The sequence below is a fragment of the Moschus berezovskii genome, chromosome 21, assembly GCF_049115385.1.
Source record: "Moschus berezovskii isolate FMDL1 chromosome 21, NW_MosBer_1.0, whole genome shotgun sequence".
Taxonomy (NCBI): domain Eukaryota; kingdom Metazoa; phylum Chordata; class Mammalia; order Artiodactyla; family Moschidae; genus Moschus; species Moschus berezovskii.
Window position 1 is genome coordinate 44,903,384 of NC_142480.1, and position 17,525 is coordinate 44,920,908.

Here is a 17,525-nt window from a genome sequence, read left to right on the forward strand (position 1 = left end):
GTAATGCCTTCTTTATGATGGGACGGCATCAGGAATTTTTTTAACTGCTCTTATCATCAGATAAGAGTTGTGCATCTCTTAAGCAGTTGGCCTTTTGTAATCTGACAAACACTGTGAACTGTAACTGACTGGCCAGCTTTCCCTTTTGGTAACAGTTGCTAAAACGATCAAAGTTAAGTCTGTAGAGTATGTATAGCATGCATTTTTATATTAGCTTCATCTTGACTGCTTTATTTCTTACCTCTGTGTTTCTTGTTAGACATTTTAAATTGTTTTCGGAGCAATGTAAGTTATAAATAGATACCAGAATATAAACTGTAAGAAAGGGAACTCTGTGTTTCTTATATTTTTTCCCATATCTTTCCTACAGCACCAGGCTCAGTATGGGCACCTGGCAAAGATTTAATAAATACACGTTAGCCAACTACACAGCTCAGTACAAGTTTCTAGCTGTTGACAGGGAAATCATTTTCATTTCCAGTAAGAAAAAAGGCTACTTAAAAATCCAAGAATCACTTTGATTCATATTTTACATACATGTTTCCCCACATTTTAATTAATTACTAACACTGCTGCAATTCAAAAAAACTCTGTAAGCCAATATTTACAAATTATAACTTAAAATTAAACATATTACTACAGTACTTTGCATTTTAAAATTAACGTTCCTAATACACTAACTCTAAGAACAAGAGCACAGAGAAATAATTACAGGTCATCAAACATTTTCTGCTTTTTTTCCTGAAGATGAATGGCTTTCCAAAATATAACTTCAGTTCAGTCACTCAGTTGTGTCCGACTCTTTGCGACCCCATGAATCACGGCACGCCAGGCCTCCCTGTCCATCACCAACTCCTGGAGTTCACTCAAACTCATGTCTATCGTGTCAGTGATGCCATCCAGCCATCTCATTCTCTGTCATCCCCCTCTCCTCCTGTCCCCAATCCCTCCCAGCATCAGAGTCTTTTCCAGTGAGTCAACTCTTTGCATGAGGTGGCCAAAGTACTGGAGTTTCAGCTTTAGCATCAGTCCTTCCAATGAACACCCAGGATGGACTGGTTGGATCTCCTTGCAGTCCAAGGGACTCTCAAGAGTCTTCTCCAGGACCACAGTTCAAAAGCATCAATTCTTCGGCGATCAGCTTTCTTCACAGTCCAACTCTCACATCCACACATGACCACGGGAAAAACCATAGCCTTGACTAGATGGACCTTTGTTGGCAAAGTAATGTCTCTGCTTTTTAATATGATGTCTAGGTTGGTCAAAACTTTCCTTCTAAGAAGTAAGCGTCTTTTAATTTCATGGCTGCAATCAGCATCTGCAGTGATTTTGGAGCCCAAAAAAATAAAGTCTGACACTGTTTCCACTGTTTCCCCATCTATTTCCCATGAAGTGATGGGACCAGATGCCATGATCTTCGTTTTCTGAATGTTGAGCTTCAAGCCAACCTTTTCACTCTCCTCTTTCACTTTCATCAAGAGGCTTTTGAGTTCCTCTTCACTTTCTGCCATAAGGGTGGTGTCATCTGCATATCTGAGGTTATTGATATTTCTCCCAGCAATCTTGATTCCAGCTTGTGCTTCTTTCAGCCCAGTGTTTCTCATGATGTATTCTGCACATAAGTTAAATAAGCGGGGTGACAATATACAGCCTTGACACACCTCTTTTCCTATTTGGAACCAGTCTGTTGCTCCATGTCCGGTTCTAACTGTTGCCTCCTGACCTGCATATAGGTTTCTCGAGAGGTCAGGTGGTCTGGTATTCCCATCTCTTTGAGAATTTTCCACAGTTTACTGTGATCCATACTGTCAAAGGCTTTGGCACAGTCAATAAAGCAGAAATAGATGTTTTTCTGGAACTCTCTTGCTTTTTCAATGATCCAGCAGATGTTGGCAATTTGATCTCTGGTTCCTCTGCCTTTTTTAAAACCAGCTTGAACATCTGGAAGTTCACGGTAACTTAGGTTACATTTAATCCAATTTAAAAATTAAACGACTAAGGTACAAACTTCTTTGTAGATTAGAAAAATCATAAGATTATGTACAAGAAACTGTGTCTCTACTGCTTCATTCATTTTACTCAAAAACATTTACTAAGGGCTAAATAATAATAGACAGGTCCTAGAAATACAAACACAGACAACACTGCCCAGAAAAAGCTCATGATTTGGTAATAAAATGATTAAAAAGCAATATCATAATTATAACAGCATTATACATTAGGCATGATTTGATAACTAATCTCTAAAGATGGCCCCAATAAATCATGCTTTCTTTGATCGCTGACCTTTACACAGAACTGTCCCATAATGAATCTGGGTTCGTCCTGTTTGATTCCCTTTAATCAACAAAACGTGGCAGAAGTAACACTATGCCAGCCTGGGGCCTAAACTCTGAGGATGCAGAAGCTCTATTTTTGTGCTTTCAGGAGCCATGGCCTGCTACTCACCGGGAAGTCAGGCTAACCTTGCAAAGATCAGCTGCAGGAGTCTTAGAAAGGCTCAGCCAAACCATAATCTGAATCAAACCTCCAGATGACCCTTGCCCCAAATGCTACCGGACTCTGACTGCATGGGAGACCTGAAGAATATGCTAGAAAAACCTCTCACACAGCTGTGAAAGATAATAAGACTATGTTTAAGCCAGTAAGTGTTGGAGTGGCTTGTTCTATAGCAACATAAAAAACTTGATGCAAGACATTACATGAGGTAAAGCGCAAATCTGCTGGCAGTGATATTTCATAACAAGATAAAGCCTCAAGTATATCTGAAGGGTAATAATTAAGTGTGTAAACCTTCTAGGCAGACAAAGAAGTACAAAGGCAAGGAGGTGTTAGAAGGCAAGTATTAAAATAAGAAAAAGACCATCAGCAGAACTGGGGTACTCAGTAGATGGAGAGGAAGAGGAAGAGATATAAAATCATAAAGGTCCTGTATATCAGCTAAAATGTTTAAATGCATCCCATACACAAAAAGAAGTCATTAAGAGATTCAGGGGAGTCCTGTGATAATGTCTAGATATCAGTGAGATAACTGTTAACAGCGTGAAGAATGAAGTGATCTGAGTCTAAAGGCAGTGTGATCTGTTTGAAGCAATGCCAAAAAATAATTAAGAGAATTAAATAGAACCTTCAAGATTGGTCCACACAGGATGAGAAACAAATGGAACATAATGGAACCAAACTGCAGCCTGGAGCCAAGCCCACCTGAATCATCCCCAACAGACCCACATAACAAGAATATTCAGAGGAAGGATACACGATTGTTTTTCTAAGCCCCTGATTTTTGGGGTGCTTTATAGCATTATTATGACAAAAGCTGCCTGAGACAGGACATATGAAGTGTGCCTGCCTCAAAGATTGTTCTGAAATTTGGGTTCACACAAGGTGCTTAGGAACAACAGTAAGCAGAACATGGCAAGCACTCATTAAGTGTTAAGATAGTTTTATTGTTGACAGTCCATCTGCATGTGTACTAAATAGACACTCATTTGTGACTGTCCAGTTGGAAACTGGGTTTGGGTTGAGTAAAAGTTTCACAGTACTGCTGGGGTAGTATGTAGCACCATAGGTTAATGGGAGAAAGGAAGGCAACAGCTGAAGACAGAACCTGTGGAACAGCTGTCACCTACTCCTTTTACTCCTTCCACAGTCTAATCTCCAAACAACTGCCAGAAGGAGTTTTTAAACCAGATCAGGCAACCCCTGATTCTGTGGACAGACAAGCCTGGCCGGCTATGCAGTCCTGGTGGGGCCACAAAGAATGGGACACTACTTGGTGACTAACACTTTCACTTTTCCTATCAACTCCCTGTTCAAAACCCTTCAAAGGATTCCCACCATAGACAGGGGGAATCCAAGTCCTTCCATGGGCTCTACAGCTCTGCACAATCCTGGCCAGCCTATCTTGTTGACCTCATCTTCTACCATTTCCCCCTTATTCTATCTGTTCAGATCACACTGGTTTACTCTTGCAGTTTGTCTAACAGGAGTCATTTTGGGCCTTAAACATGTTTTTCCTTGCTATGAATGATCCTTCTCCCACAGGTTGATCATCTTTCCTTAAAACACTTATTTGTACTTGACATTTTGTCTTTGTTTCTCCCTACTAGACGATTAACTCTGTAAGGGCAGGGACTTCCTCTTGCTCACTGCTGTATCCAATATCTAAAACAGTACGAGGAAGGCAGTGTTTCTCAAATGAACAACTAAGTTCACTTGATCTGGCAGATCAAAATGAGCAGTTTCTTAAAGTGCTTCAAACTCAAGTTCAAAAGCCTTTCAGTTCAGTTCAGTCGCTCAGTCTTTAAGTAATGTTTAATTCAAGTTGTAAACATAAAAGTATGCCCAAGCTAAGCTGCTTTTCAACCTTACTCAGCAAGTACCATGAGACATCTTTTTGTCACACAATAGGTAAGCACAACATCTTTGCTTCACAATCAGTCAATAACCTAAGTTTAAAAATCAGTCCAGAGATCACTTTCAGAATAAAACAATGACTAGAGCCTGAAGAAGTATAAATACATTGACCATACTGAAACTAGAAAAATTTCAAGGACTCAGATGAATTCACTTATTTTCTATTCGTGGGAAACAACGGACTGACTAACAGTTTCAGTGAAAATATGAAACCAGCATTTTCTCTCTACATTCTTATCCTGGCAATCTCTATATTTTTTAAGAGAAAAAGCTATCCAACAATATTTAGATCAGTGGCTCTCAAACGTAGCCAATATCAGATTCAGGGAGAGTATTAAATATGCTCTCAAGGTCCCATTGGAAAACATTACAATATTTTAAGGAGGGAGGGAGAGAATTAAGAATTTAACAGATGATTTACAATGAAGGTGAACCAACAATTCATTAAAAAGTACTTCCAATTTAGAAAATCTAATGAAGTAGAACCAATGCTCCCAGTCAACTTCAAACCCCAAAATGATCTAGATAGTAGATTTTGAGTTGTTGTTTTTTTTCCCTTTTATAAATGTAACTGAACTAAATTACAAAACATGTAAGAAACAAATGAAAATCAAGTCAACACCATCCTGCCACTCCAACACAACTTTATTAGCATTTCGGTATATTTCCTCTCTCCCTTTCTCTAAGTATCTCTTTGCTGTTTCTTTTCTCAGTTTTTAATTACGGTGAGCACTGTTTCAAATGCTAATTATACACATTTTTTTTCACAATAATGTTATTATCTAGTCTTCATGACTATCATACTTAGTAGCTGCACTCCTGCTAAGTCACTTCAGTCAACTCTCTAGAACCCTATGGACCACAGCCCACCAAACTCCTCTCTGTCCATGGGATTCTCCAGGCAAGAATACTGGAGTGGGTTTCGGTGCCCTCCTTAGCAGCTGCACCACATGCCATCAGATAGACCTATCACTGTTAAAACCATTCCCTCTGCTACACTACTTCCTCACGACTATAAATAGTCCTGCTTAAATATTTTTGTGTGGAACATTTTCAGTACTTGAATACTTCCTACCTGTGGGGAAAACAATCTACAATGCCAAACTGTTTTCCTACCATCTTTGTCGGAAAGGGCTTGCCAGATGTTATCTTCCCTAAAAAAAACAAAAAAACTGGAGGGTTTGTAAGAAGAGGAAAAGTACTATACTTTTAATTTGCACTTCTTTAATTGCTGATGAGGTTAAACACTGGCTGCTAATTATATTTTTTCTTCCCTAAATTATCTATCCTGTCCTTTATTCATTTTTTAATGGGATTTTGGTATTACTTTTCTACCTGTGTTAACTTTGTATTCCATTTCCTACTGATCTTCCTGAGTGAGCTGTGAGCTTTTGTGGAGAACTTATCTGTTCCCTGACCTACCTGTTATGCCTCAGTCCATCCAAGACTGCTGCTTTAACAATACATTCTATTCAGGCAGCTAAAACCATTTCATAATGAAACACACATGGTCTCTGGTATGGGCTGGCTCTGTTACCTCCGTCAAGTTACTTGACTTCTCTGGGCCTCGGTCTCATTAGTAAAACTGTATAAAAGAACAGTTCAGTTCAGTCGCTCAGTCGTGTCCGACTCTCCGCGACCCCATGAATCACAGCACGCCAGGCCTCCTTGTCCATCACCAACTCCCGGAGTTCACTCAAACTCATGTCCACAGAGTCGGTGATGCCATCCAGCCATCTCATTCTCTGTCGTCCCCTTCTCCTCCCGCCCCCAACCTTTCCCAGCATCAGTCTTTTCCAGTGTCGTCCCCTTCCTAAATGAACTTTTGTGAATAACAGCTAATAATGCCAGACTACTAGCTCCCTTCATTAAATAATATTAATCAGAAGTCAATCTTCTATCCTCACATAATCAAAAAGCCTATTCTAACACTCATAGGGAGATTGTTTTTTTTTTAGCAAACATAATCTTGTCCGCAGGAATGCAAGCTAACTAGAACCAAACTTACTTGTTTGGGCGTTTACTTTCCTGGATCATGACAACTAATATTAATGAAAAAAGAGTCGAGTCAGAAATTTTAAAAATAAATAAAATGAAAAGGTCATCGGTTTTCCAAGACTCCGAATCTACCCCTCTCCCCCAACAAAAACCTAAAACGCCGCAAATAGGCCATCAGGGCGACCTAACCCAAACTCTGTTCTGTTCTCATCACGTCCCTAATTCCCTAACCTGGGCAAAACCCCGCTACTGGAAACGGGAAAACACACGCTCCTGGGCCCCAGACACTAGTATTTACGCTAACGACAGGCGGGCAGCCGTCCTGACTGACCAATGTCGGTTTCGACCTCCCCGAGCATCACCGATGCGGGAGGAAACTGAGGCCGGGGGATAAGCAGCGCCTCGCCCAAAGTCATGGCCCGGCGGCCGCCCTCACCTCAGCAGCGCCAGGAAGGCGGCGGGCTCCACGTCGGGCAGCTCGATCTCGGCCGACGTGGTGGCCATGCCGCCGTTGAACATGGCGTCGAAGACGGCGCTGCCCGCCGCCAGTACGAAGCGGTGGGCCGGGATGCGCTGCGGGCCCCCGGCAGCGCCGCCGCCGCCGGCTCCGCGGCCCTTGCCCAGCACGAAGCGCACATCGCTCAGGAGCTCCGAGTTGAAGAGGAAGGCGAAACGCTCCTTCAGCGACGCCTTGGTCGCCTGCCAGTTGTACAGCGGCTCCCGCTTCAGGGGCGGCAGGGGCCCTAGAGAGGAAGTCGACGGCGGCGGCCCCGCGGCGCCCGGCTCCGCTTCAGCCCCCGGGACCTGCTCGCCCGTAACTGCTGGTCCGAGCGAGGCCATCCTCCAGCGGCGCGGCTCCGCGGGCTAGAGAGAGCCGTACCGCCGCCCAACCGCCATCGCCGAGGCCGGCGCCGCCTCCCTACCTTCCGGGAAAGGCGCTTCCGGAGGCCGCGCGCCTCCGCCGGCCCCTCCCCGAGCAGCCCGGCGCGCGTCCCCGCGGAGGCGGAGGCGCGTCCCCGCCGCGGGGCTGGGCGGCGGAGGCGCGTCCCCGCCGCGGGGCTGGGCGGCGGAGGCGCGTCCCCGCCGCGGGGCTGGGCGGCGGAGGCGCGTCCCCGCCGCGGGGCTGGGCGGCGGAGGCGCGTCCCCGCCGCGGGGCTGGGCGGCGGAGGCGCGTCCCCGCCGCGGGGCTGGGCGGCGGAGGCGCGTCCCCGCCGCGGGGCTGGGCGGCGGAGGCGCGTCCCCGCCGCGGGGCTGGGCGGCGGAGGCGCGTCCCCGCCGCGGGGCTGGGCGGCGGAGGCGCGTCCCCGCCGCGGGGCCGCTCCAGCGAGGCCTGCCGGGGGCGGTACCCTTTGCGAGGTGCCCAGCGCTCCCGGAGGTGGGAGTTCTACCGGTGATGAAACGCTGGCCCCTTCCTTCCCTCAGGCCCCTCCTCACCAACTGCAGCGCCTCCCACTTGTATCCAGGACGAGTTCCTAGGCTCTCCTCCTGGGAGTTTCACGTCTGGAAGGGGAGGGGGCGGAGGGCATGGCCAAGAAAGGTCGTGAGAAGGGAGAAGGTGATTTCACGTGGACCCCTCTCTAGGAATCCTCGAAGTCACCCCTCCAGAGGGGCACTGTTCCTATGGTAATACTGGGAGCAAGCGTGGAGCCCTTCTACGTCTAACAGCCTCCCTCTTTCCTCCTCCCTCTTCTGCCTCTATTTTTGGTATTTGTATAGATCAGGGATTCTTTTTCCTTTTCTTCTTCTTTTTAAAATGTGTTTGAATTACCAAAATTGACCGTATTCTAAATCTCAAAAAAGAAACAAAACCCCTCAAAGGTACCAAAGTAAATTAGGGCTCCCCTGGTGGCTCATGGTAAAGAATCTGTCTGCAATTCAGGAGACCCAAGTTCGATACCTGGGTCGGGAAGATCCCTTGCAGAAGGGAATGCAAGTATTCTTGCCTGGGAAATGCCATGGACAGAGGAGTCTGGCAGGGCTACAGTCCACGGGGTCGCAAAGAGTCAGGACTGAGCAACTAACATTTGTATCTGGTAAGGGACAATAAAATCATAATTTAATAGAAAAAATAAAGATACTGCATTATCAAAGCTTGTGGAATGTGATAAAAATTGAGTGCAAAGAATAGCCAAAAGCACTTCTTGGCCAAACTGAAAATAAAAATAAGTGAATTCGAGGATTCTGGGAAGATAGCAGAGTTCGGATCACCACGAGTCTGTCTTCCCACGTAAACAATTTCACTAGCAGAATCTGTTTGCTGTACTTATTTTAGAACAATGGACCTGTTGAAGGCTGGTAACTTCTAGGGGAAGATTTGGATAGCAAATTGCTGTTGATTTTGATCAACTTTAGCTCTTTGCACAGTAGCACCCACGCGTCCTCCACCACCAGCCACATGGTAGTGCACAGCTCTGTCACCTACCAATGGCACTTGCCATCTACCTCTGGAAGGATCAAATTATGAGCCACTGCAGCTGCTGATGTTCAACACCCCCTGAACGGAATTCAGGGTGGAGATCAGGAAAGGAGGCCCTCTGTGCTCTGGGAGAAACTGGCCGAACAGGTCTTCAGACAGATATTTTCAGGAGATGATTCTATGAGCCCAGTCCTTGCCTCTCCTTGTATCTAGAAAAGCACTAAAATCCTTCATGGTGACGTCTACGCCTCGTGACTAACAGTAACCTTCTGCAAAATACATGTTCTTGATTGCATGTATTCCTCCCTTCACCAAAATCACATCTATACTGACCTTCCCTCCACCGCGCCGCCCCCCCACCATGCCTCTTTGGAGCAGTTTCTCAAGCTTCTGAAATGCTGTTTCTCAAGCTTCTGAAATGCTGTCTCCCGGGCTGTAGCCCTCATTTTGCCCCAAATAAAACAACTCACAACTCTCACATTGTGGATTTTTTTTCAGTCGACAGCTTATAGGAGTCAGGGAGGGCAAAAAGGCACCTATCCTCCAAATATTGGGGCTCTGTACTCAAGAGGATTTCTGCTTCTGAACACAAAGGCACAAAGAGGGGGAGCTATTGTTGGGGTACCTCTCTCCACTGCTGCAGGATGCTTTAGCTGAAGTGACTTCCAGGGGTTTTAAAGGACCAGCACCCTTCCCCACCCCTCCTTCATTTTCACTTTTTCCCTTTTCTGGAACCAGGTATTAAAGACTAGTGTATTAAAAAGCAGCTGTACACATGGGAAAAATTAGAAAGTGACCATACATGCCCAGGGAACGGCAGAGAAAATGCCTGAGAAGACCTTAAGTCTTACACCTCAGGCAAGTCCTTGGCAAAGAGATTTTAAAACAATCAATGCAGGAGGCACAGGTTTGATCCCTGCTCCGGGAAGATTCCACATGCTGCAGGGAAGTTAGGCCCAGGTGCCACAACTGCTGAAGCCCAAGTATCTAGAGCCCAGGCTCCACAACAAGAGAAGCCATGGCAATGAGAAGCCTGCTCACAGCAACTAGAGAGTAGCCCCCACTTGTCTCAGCTAGAGAAAGACTGCTTGCAGCAACAAAGACCCAGTGCAGGCAAAAATAAAATCAATAAATAAAATTAATAAAAAATTACTTTAAAAAATAGAAAACCCTGGGGAAATGGAGAATTTGATATCCAAAGTTACCATATTACTAGACTCAAATGTCCAGTGTTCAACAACAAAATCACAAGTCATACAAAGAAATAAATGTTTGTTTGACCCATGAAAACAAAAAAATCAGTAGAAAGAAACCACTTCTACAAAAGACCTAATGGCAAATATACTAGACAGACTTTAAAACAACTATTTTAAAGGTCAAAGAACTTAAGAAAATGTGGATAAAATCAAGAAAATGATGGGTGAACAAAATGGAAGTATCAATAAAGAGATAGGAAACCTGAAAAGAAACAAAAAAGAAATTCCAGAGCAGAAAAGTACAACAACTCAAATAAAAAATTCACTAAAAGAATTTAAAGGTACATTTGAGCAAGCAGAAAAAATAAAAAGAATCAGCAAACTTCAAGATAAGACAACAGAAATTATCAAGCAGGGAACAGAAAGCAAAAAGCTTGAAGAAAAGCAGAGAAAAAAAAAGCAAACAGCCTAAGAGAACTAGGGACTTGCCTGGCAGCTCAGATGGTAAAGAATCTGCCTGCAATGCAGGACACCTTGGTTTGATCCCTGGGTTGGGAATATCCCCTGGAGAAGGAAATGGCAACCCACTCCAGTATTCTTGCCTGGAAAATCCCTTGGACAGACGAGCCTGGAGGGCTACAGTCCATGGGGTGGCAAAAAGTCAGACACCACTGAGTGACTAACACTTTCACTTTAAGAAAATTATGGCCCCTCATTAAACAGACAGTGTTGTGGGAATCCTAAAGGGAGAAAAGAGAGCAAAAGGGGCAGAGGGAACACTTGAAGAAATAATGGCTGAAAACTTATGAAGCAAAAACTGACAGAGTTGAAGGGACAAATAGATGGCTTTACAGTAATAGTTGGAGCCATCAATATCCCACTCACAGTAATGGACAGAGCAACCAGACAGAAGATGAGTAAGGAAATAGAGGACTTATCATAATAAACCAACTAGATCTGACAGACGTATACAGAGCACTTCATTCAACAACAGCAGCATGCACGTTCTTCCCAGGTGCATGTGGACTATGTCTTCTCTGACCACAGAGAGATGATGTTAGAAGTTAATAACAAAGAGAAAACTGGGAAATTCATAACATTGTGGAAATTAAGCAACATACTTTAAAAATATTTATTTTTTTTAATTTACTTGGCTGCACAGGGTCTTAGTTGCAGCATTTGGGATCTAGTTCCCTGACCAGGAATCAAACCCAGGCCCCTTGCATTGGGAGTTCAGAGTCTTTGCCACTGGACCACCAGGGAAGTCCCAGACATTCTTACTAAGTTATTTATTACCAGAGAATTCTTGCTAAGACTAAGTTCAGTTCAGTTCAGTTCAGTCGCTCAGTCGTGTCCGACTCTCTGCGACCCCATGAATCACAGCACGCCAGGCCTCCCTGTCCATCACCAACTCCCGGAGTACACTCAAACTCATGTCCACAGAGTCGGTGATGCCATCCAGCCATCTCATTCTCCGTCGTCCCCTTCTCCTCCCGCCCCCAACCTTTCCCAGCATCAGAGTCTTTTCCAGTGAGTCAACTCGTCGCATGAGGTGGCCAAAGTATTGGAGTTTCAGCTTTAGCATCAGTCCCTCCAATGAACACCCAGGATTGATCTCCTTTAGAATGGACTGGTTGGATCTCCTTGCAGTATAAGGGACTCTCAAGAGTCTTCTCCAACACCACAGTTCAAAAGCATCGATTCTTCGGCGATCAGCTTTCTTCACAGTCCAACTCTCACATCCATACATGACCACGGGAAAAACCATTGCCTTGACTAGACGGACCTTGGTTGGCAAAGTAATGTCTCTGCTTTTTAATATACTATCAAGACTAAGTTAGGCAGGCCAAAAACAGGACTGGGACCACAGCTGAGGGACGGTTGAGAAGGAGGCTCAGAGGAGCCTGAGTGAAGTTTGGTCAAGGAGACTTTGTCAGCAGTAAATAATAAATCTTGCAGATAAGACTTGAGGGATTAGGGTCCTAAAGAGAAGGGAAGCACATGAGATTTACTCCTGCTTTTTCCCTGAGGGTATTTTCTAATTTATTGCTTGTTTCTTAAGCAGAAACATCTTTCCCAGTGACTCAGATGGTAAAGAATCTGCCTGCAATGTTGGAGACCCAGGTTCAATCCCTGGATCCAGATCTCCTGGAAAAGGAAATGGCAACCCACTCCAGTATTCCTGCCTGGAGAATTCCATGGACAGAGGCGCCTGGAGGGCTACAGTCCATGGTGTTGCAAAGAGTTAGACACAACTGAGTGACTTTCCCTTTCTTAAGCAGAAAGAATTCAAGAGACAGACTATGAAACTGCCAAGGTTGGAGCAGAGTCCTCGAAAAGAGGGAACTATGAAGATTTTCCCTTCCTCAAAGGGAACCCCAAAATCGTCACATAAATTAACTTCATGCTATTGGATAATTTCTCAGTTGTGCGTGTACAAGGAGAAACAAGAACAGCTGAGAGAAAAGAGATAAGTAGAGACCTCACATGTGCTACGGTGTTAGGGAGACAGACGTTTTAGGTCAAGCTCCACTAAAATGAAAGGGTCTTAGTAATTAGATTGAGATCTCATAAGGACATGCCCTAGAAGAAAGGGTTACACGCTAGTAATATGAAAAAAACTAGCTAGCGTAAAACCAGTCTTTTGACAGGGTCACGGTGATATGTAGGAGCTGCTGCAAGGAAATTCAATCCTATTTGAAGAAAGGTATACCATCCAGAGACTCAACATTTTTTTTTTACAATGTTGTCAGGAAAAAAATGAAAATTATGAGGCATGTTAAAAAATAGAGAGAAGGAGAAAGAAGAGATAATAGAAATCAGTAACCCACTCCAGTGTTCTTGCCTGGAGAATCCCAGGGACAGGGGAGCCTGGTAGGCTTCCGTCTATGGGGTCACACAGAGTCGGACACGACTGAAGTGACTTAGCAGCAGCAGCAGCAAGTTCTATGGACAACAGAATCAGTTCTATGGATAACAGAATCAGTTCTATGGATAACAGAATCAGTTCTATGGATAAATCCAGTCAGTTCTATTGGATTTATCAGACAAGGACTGTGAAATAGCTATGATTAATATGATGAGGAAAACAGATGATGGAGAAGAATTTCACCAGAAAGTTAGAATCCATGAAAAAAGAGTCAGAGATTCTTGACCGGAAAAGCACTATAACAAATTGTGTTTAACAGCAAATTAGACACAGCAAAACAGATGACTAGTATAACTAGAAGGCAAGTTAGTAGAAGATGTACAAATTGAAACAGAGAGAAAAAAGGACAGAAAATACAGAAAAGAGTATGTGTCTATTAATCATCTGAGACAGAATGAAAAAATGGACTATTACAAGGAGAATGAAAATGAGGCAGAACAGTATTTAGAGAAATTCTGGCTGGAAATTTCCCAGAGGTACTGTCCCAAGAAAACCAGGTGGAGATGCATAATTTTTTTAGACCTAGCCTCAAAAGTCATGCAAATGCAGGGCCATATCCATTATATTCAACTGACTAGAAATGAGTCGCTAAGACCAGTCCAAATGCAAGGAGGGGGCACACATACCCTTCCTTTATGGAGCAGTATCAAAGAATTCATGGGCATATTTTAAAACCACCATCCTACTGATGGACCTATTTGTAGGGCAGGAATAGTGATGCAAACATAGAGAATGGACATGTGGACACAGCGAGGGAAGGAGAGGGTGGGACAAACTGAGAGAGTAGCATTGACATATATACACAACTGTGTATACTGGGGCTTCCCAGGTGGCTCAATGGTCAACAATCTGTCTGCCAATGCAGGAGATGCAAGAGGTATGAGTTCAATCCCCTGGAGTAGGAAGTGGCACCCCACTCCAGAGGAGCCTGATGGGCTACAGTCCATGGAGCTGCAAAGAGTCGGACATGACTGAATGACTGAGCACCCTGGGAAGCTTCCGTGTAGCACAGGGAGCTCAGCTTGGTGCTCTGTGATTACCTAGGGGGTGGGATGGGGGAGGGGAGAAGGGGACTCAAGAGGGAGGGGATATATGTATATTTATAGCTGATTCTTGACTTCCTACTTTTGCATTCCAGTCCCCTATAATGAAAAGGACATCTTTTTTGGGTGTTAGTTCTAAAACATCTTGTATGTCTTCATAGAACCGTTCAACTTCAGCTTCTTCAGCGTCACTGGTTGGGGCATAGGCTTGGATTACTGTGATATTGAATGGTTTGCCTTGGAAATGAACAGAGATCATTCTGTCGTTTTTGAGACTGCATCCAAGTACTGCATTTCGGACTCTTTTGTTGACCATGATGGCTACTCCATTTCTTCTAAGGGATTCCTGCCCACAGTAGTAGATATAATGCTCATCTGAGTTAAATTCACCCATTCCAGTCCATTTTAGTTCACTGATTCCTAGAATGTCAATGCTACTCTCTCAGATAACTCTTGTTATCTCCTGTTTGACCACTTCCAATTTGCCTTGATTCATGGACCTAACATTCCAGGTCCCTATGCAATATTGCTTTTTACAGCATTGGACCTTGCTTCTATCACCGGTCACCTCCACAACAGGGTGTTGTTTATGCTTTGGCTCCATCCCTTCATTCTTTCTGGAGTTATTTCTCCACTGATCTCCTGTAGCATATTGGGCACCTACTGACCTAGGGAGTTCATCTTTCAGTGTCCTATCATTTTGCCTTTTCATACTGTTCATGGGGTTCTCAAGGCAAGAACATGCAGAGTACGTCATGAGAAATGCTGGGCTGGAAGAAGCACAAGCTGGAATCAAGATTGCCGGGAGAAATATCAATAATCTCAGATATGCAGATGACACACCCTTATGGCAGAAAGTGAAGAGGAACTAAAAAGCCTCTTGATGAAAGTGAAAGAGGAGAGTGAAAAAGTTGGCTTAAAGCTCAACATTCAGAAAACTAAGATCATGGCATCCGGTCCCATCACTGCATGGGAAATGGATGGGGGAACAGTGGAAACAGTGTCAGACTTTATTTTTTGGGACTCCAAAATCACTGCAGATGGTGATTGCAGTCATGAAATTAAAAGACACTTACTCCTTGGAAGGAAAGTTATGACCAACCTAGACAGCATATTAAAAAGCAGAGACATTACTTTGCCAATAAAGGTCCGTCTAGTCAAGGCTATGGTTTTTCCAGTGGTCATGTATGGATGTGAGAGTTGGATGGTGGAAAAAGCTGATCGCCGAAGAATTGATGCTTTTGAACTGTGGTGCTGGAGAAGACTCTTGAGAGTCCCTTGGACTGCAAGGATAACCAACCAGTCCATCCTAAAGGAGATCAGTCCTGGGTGTTCATTGGAAGGACTGATGCTAAAGCTGAAACTCCAATACTTTGGTCACCTGATGCGAAGAGTTGACTCATTGGAAAAGACTCTGATGCTGGGAGGGATTGGGGGCAGGAGGAGAAGGGGTCGACAGAGAATGAGATGGCTGGATGGCATCACCGACTCGATGGACATGAGTTTGAGTGAACTCCGGGAGTTGGTGATGGACAGGGAGGCCTGGTGTGCTGTGATTCATGGGGTCGCAAAGAGTCAGACACAACTGAGTGACTGAACTGAACTGAACTGATAGCTGATTCACATTGCTGTACAGCAGAAACTATCACCATGTTGTAAAGCAATTACACTTCAATTAAAAAAAAATAAAACCACCGCCCTACTAAAACTAAACATACCTATATCCTGTGACTTAGCCATTCCACTCCTAGGTATATATCCAACAGAAATTAGTAGTTCTGTCTACCAAAAGAAGTACATGAATGTGCATAGCTGCTTTATTCGTAATAAATGAACAAATGATGGTCAGTACTAGAATGGATAAATGGTATATTTCTACAATGGATGAAAAAGAACAAACCCAAATACTGAAATAATATGAATTAATTTCATGTTGAGCAGAAGAAGCCAGACACAAAGAATATATCATGATTCTATTTATATCAAACTTCACCATAGCAAAACTAATGTGGTGCTAGCGGTCAGAATAGCACTTAGCTTTTGGGGGGTTGTTGAATGAAAGGGTGCATGAGGGAACCTTCCAGGGTAACAGAAATGTTATGTATATAGTGGTAGTTACATGGGTGTTGTTCTGGCTCTTTATTACTGTGTAATAAACCTGTCCAAAACGTAGTGGCTTAAAACAACAGTTACTGGGGTCTTCCCTGGTGGCTCAGTGATAAAGAATCTGCCTGCCAATGCAGGCGGAGAAGGCAATGGCAAGCCACTCCAGTACTCTTGCCTAGAAAATCGCATGGACAGAGGAGCCTGGTGGGCTGCAGTCCATGAGGTCGTTACTAGTCGGACACGACTGAGCGACTTCATTTTCACTTTTCACTTTCATGCACTGGAGAAGGAAATGGCAACCCACTCCAGTGTTCTTGCCTGGAGAATCCCAGGGATGGCGGAGCCTGGTCGGCTGCCGTCTGTGGGGTCGCACAGAGTCGGACATGACTGAAGTGACTTAGCAGCAGCAGCAGCAGCCAATGCAGGAGACAAGGGTTTGATCCCTTGTCTGGGAAGATCCCACATGCCGTGGAGCAACTAAGCCCATGTGTCACAACTATGGTGCCTGTGCTCTAGAGCCTGGAAGCCACAACTACTGAGCCCATATGCTGCAACTACTGAAGTCTGTGTGCCCTAAAGCCCATGCTCTGCAACAAGAGAAGCCTGTGTACCTCAACCAGAGAAAAGCCCGAGCAGCAATGAAGACCCAGCACAGTCCCAAAATTTAAAAACAAATAATATTTTTTAAAAAATGAGTTATGAAGCTGAAATAATACAAAATCTAATAGGCACTATAGTATATAGCAATAAGACAATGTGACAATGTATTGTCCAACTGTTGGCCTTGACCTCTCTCTACTTTAGTCTCCTTTACTGTCAATTTATTACTAGATCAATAAAAGTCATACCATAGAGTCAAGAGTAGACCTGGTTTTACGAACCTGAACTGTATATAATGGTGTCTGTGTGTGTGTGTGTGTGTGGGGGTACTTTTTAAGAAAAAGAATGCAAAATCAGAAAATTGGGGTATATGGGTTCTTAATTGCACAAGTCTTTCAAACTTTTCTATATGTTTGAAATTATTAGAAAAATTGGTAGAAAAGTATTTGTTTATAATGAGAAAAAATAATAAGAAATCACACTTTGGGGGGATGCCTAAAGTGTTGCAGTTTTATTTATTTTTGAAAATGTTTTCCAGTTCTTCCCAACCTGCTTTATGTTAATATTTTGAGAGCCAAAAACAGGGAAGTAAAACATGAGACACCAGTGGAAAAGGAAGTATAACGTAAGACTCCAGTGAGATGAACTGAGAGAGCAGCACTGACCTCTATACACTACTATGTGTGAAATAGCTAGTGGGAAGGTGCTGTACAGCACAGGGAGCTCAGCTTGGTGCTCTCAGTGTTCTAGAGGGATGAGGGGAAGGCAGGAAGGCTCAAGAAGGAGGGGATATGTGTATACATATAGCCAATTCACCCCCC

General features: G+C 44.1%; 1 protein-coding gene across 4 annotated transcripts in view; it reads right to left on the reverse strand.

The window, feature by feature from the left end:
- The window catches only part of BTBD1 (BTB domain containing 1), a 46,992-nt gene extending 39,587 nt beyond the window's left edge, over positions 1 to 7,405 (reverse strand). For all 4 annotated transcript variants that reach the window (XM_088829593.1, XM_055417932.2, XM_088829592.1 and 1 more), the window contains exon 1: positions 6,851 to 7,405. In XM_088829593.1, the coding sequence (XP_088685719.1) occupies positions 6,851 to 7,254 (404 nt within the window). In that variant the 5' untranslated portion in view covers positions 7,255 to 7,405. The remainder of the gene's footprint in view (positions 1 to 6,850) is intronic.
- Positions 7,406 to 17,525: the final 10,120 nt, after the last annotated feature.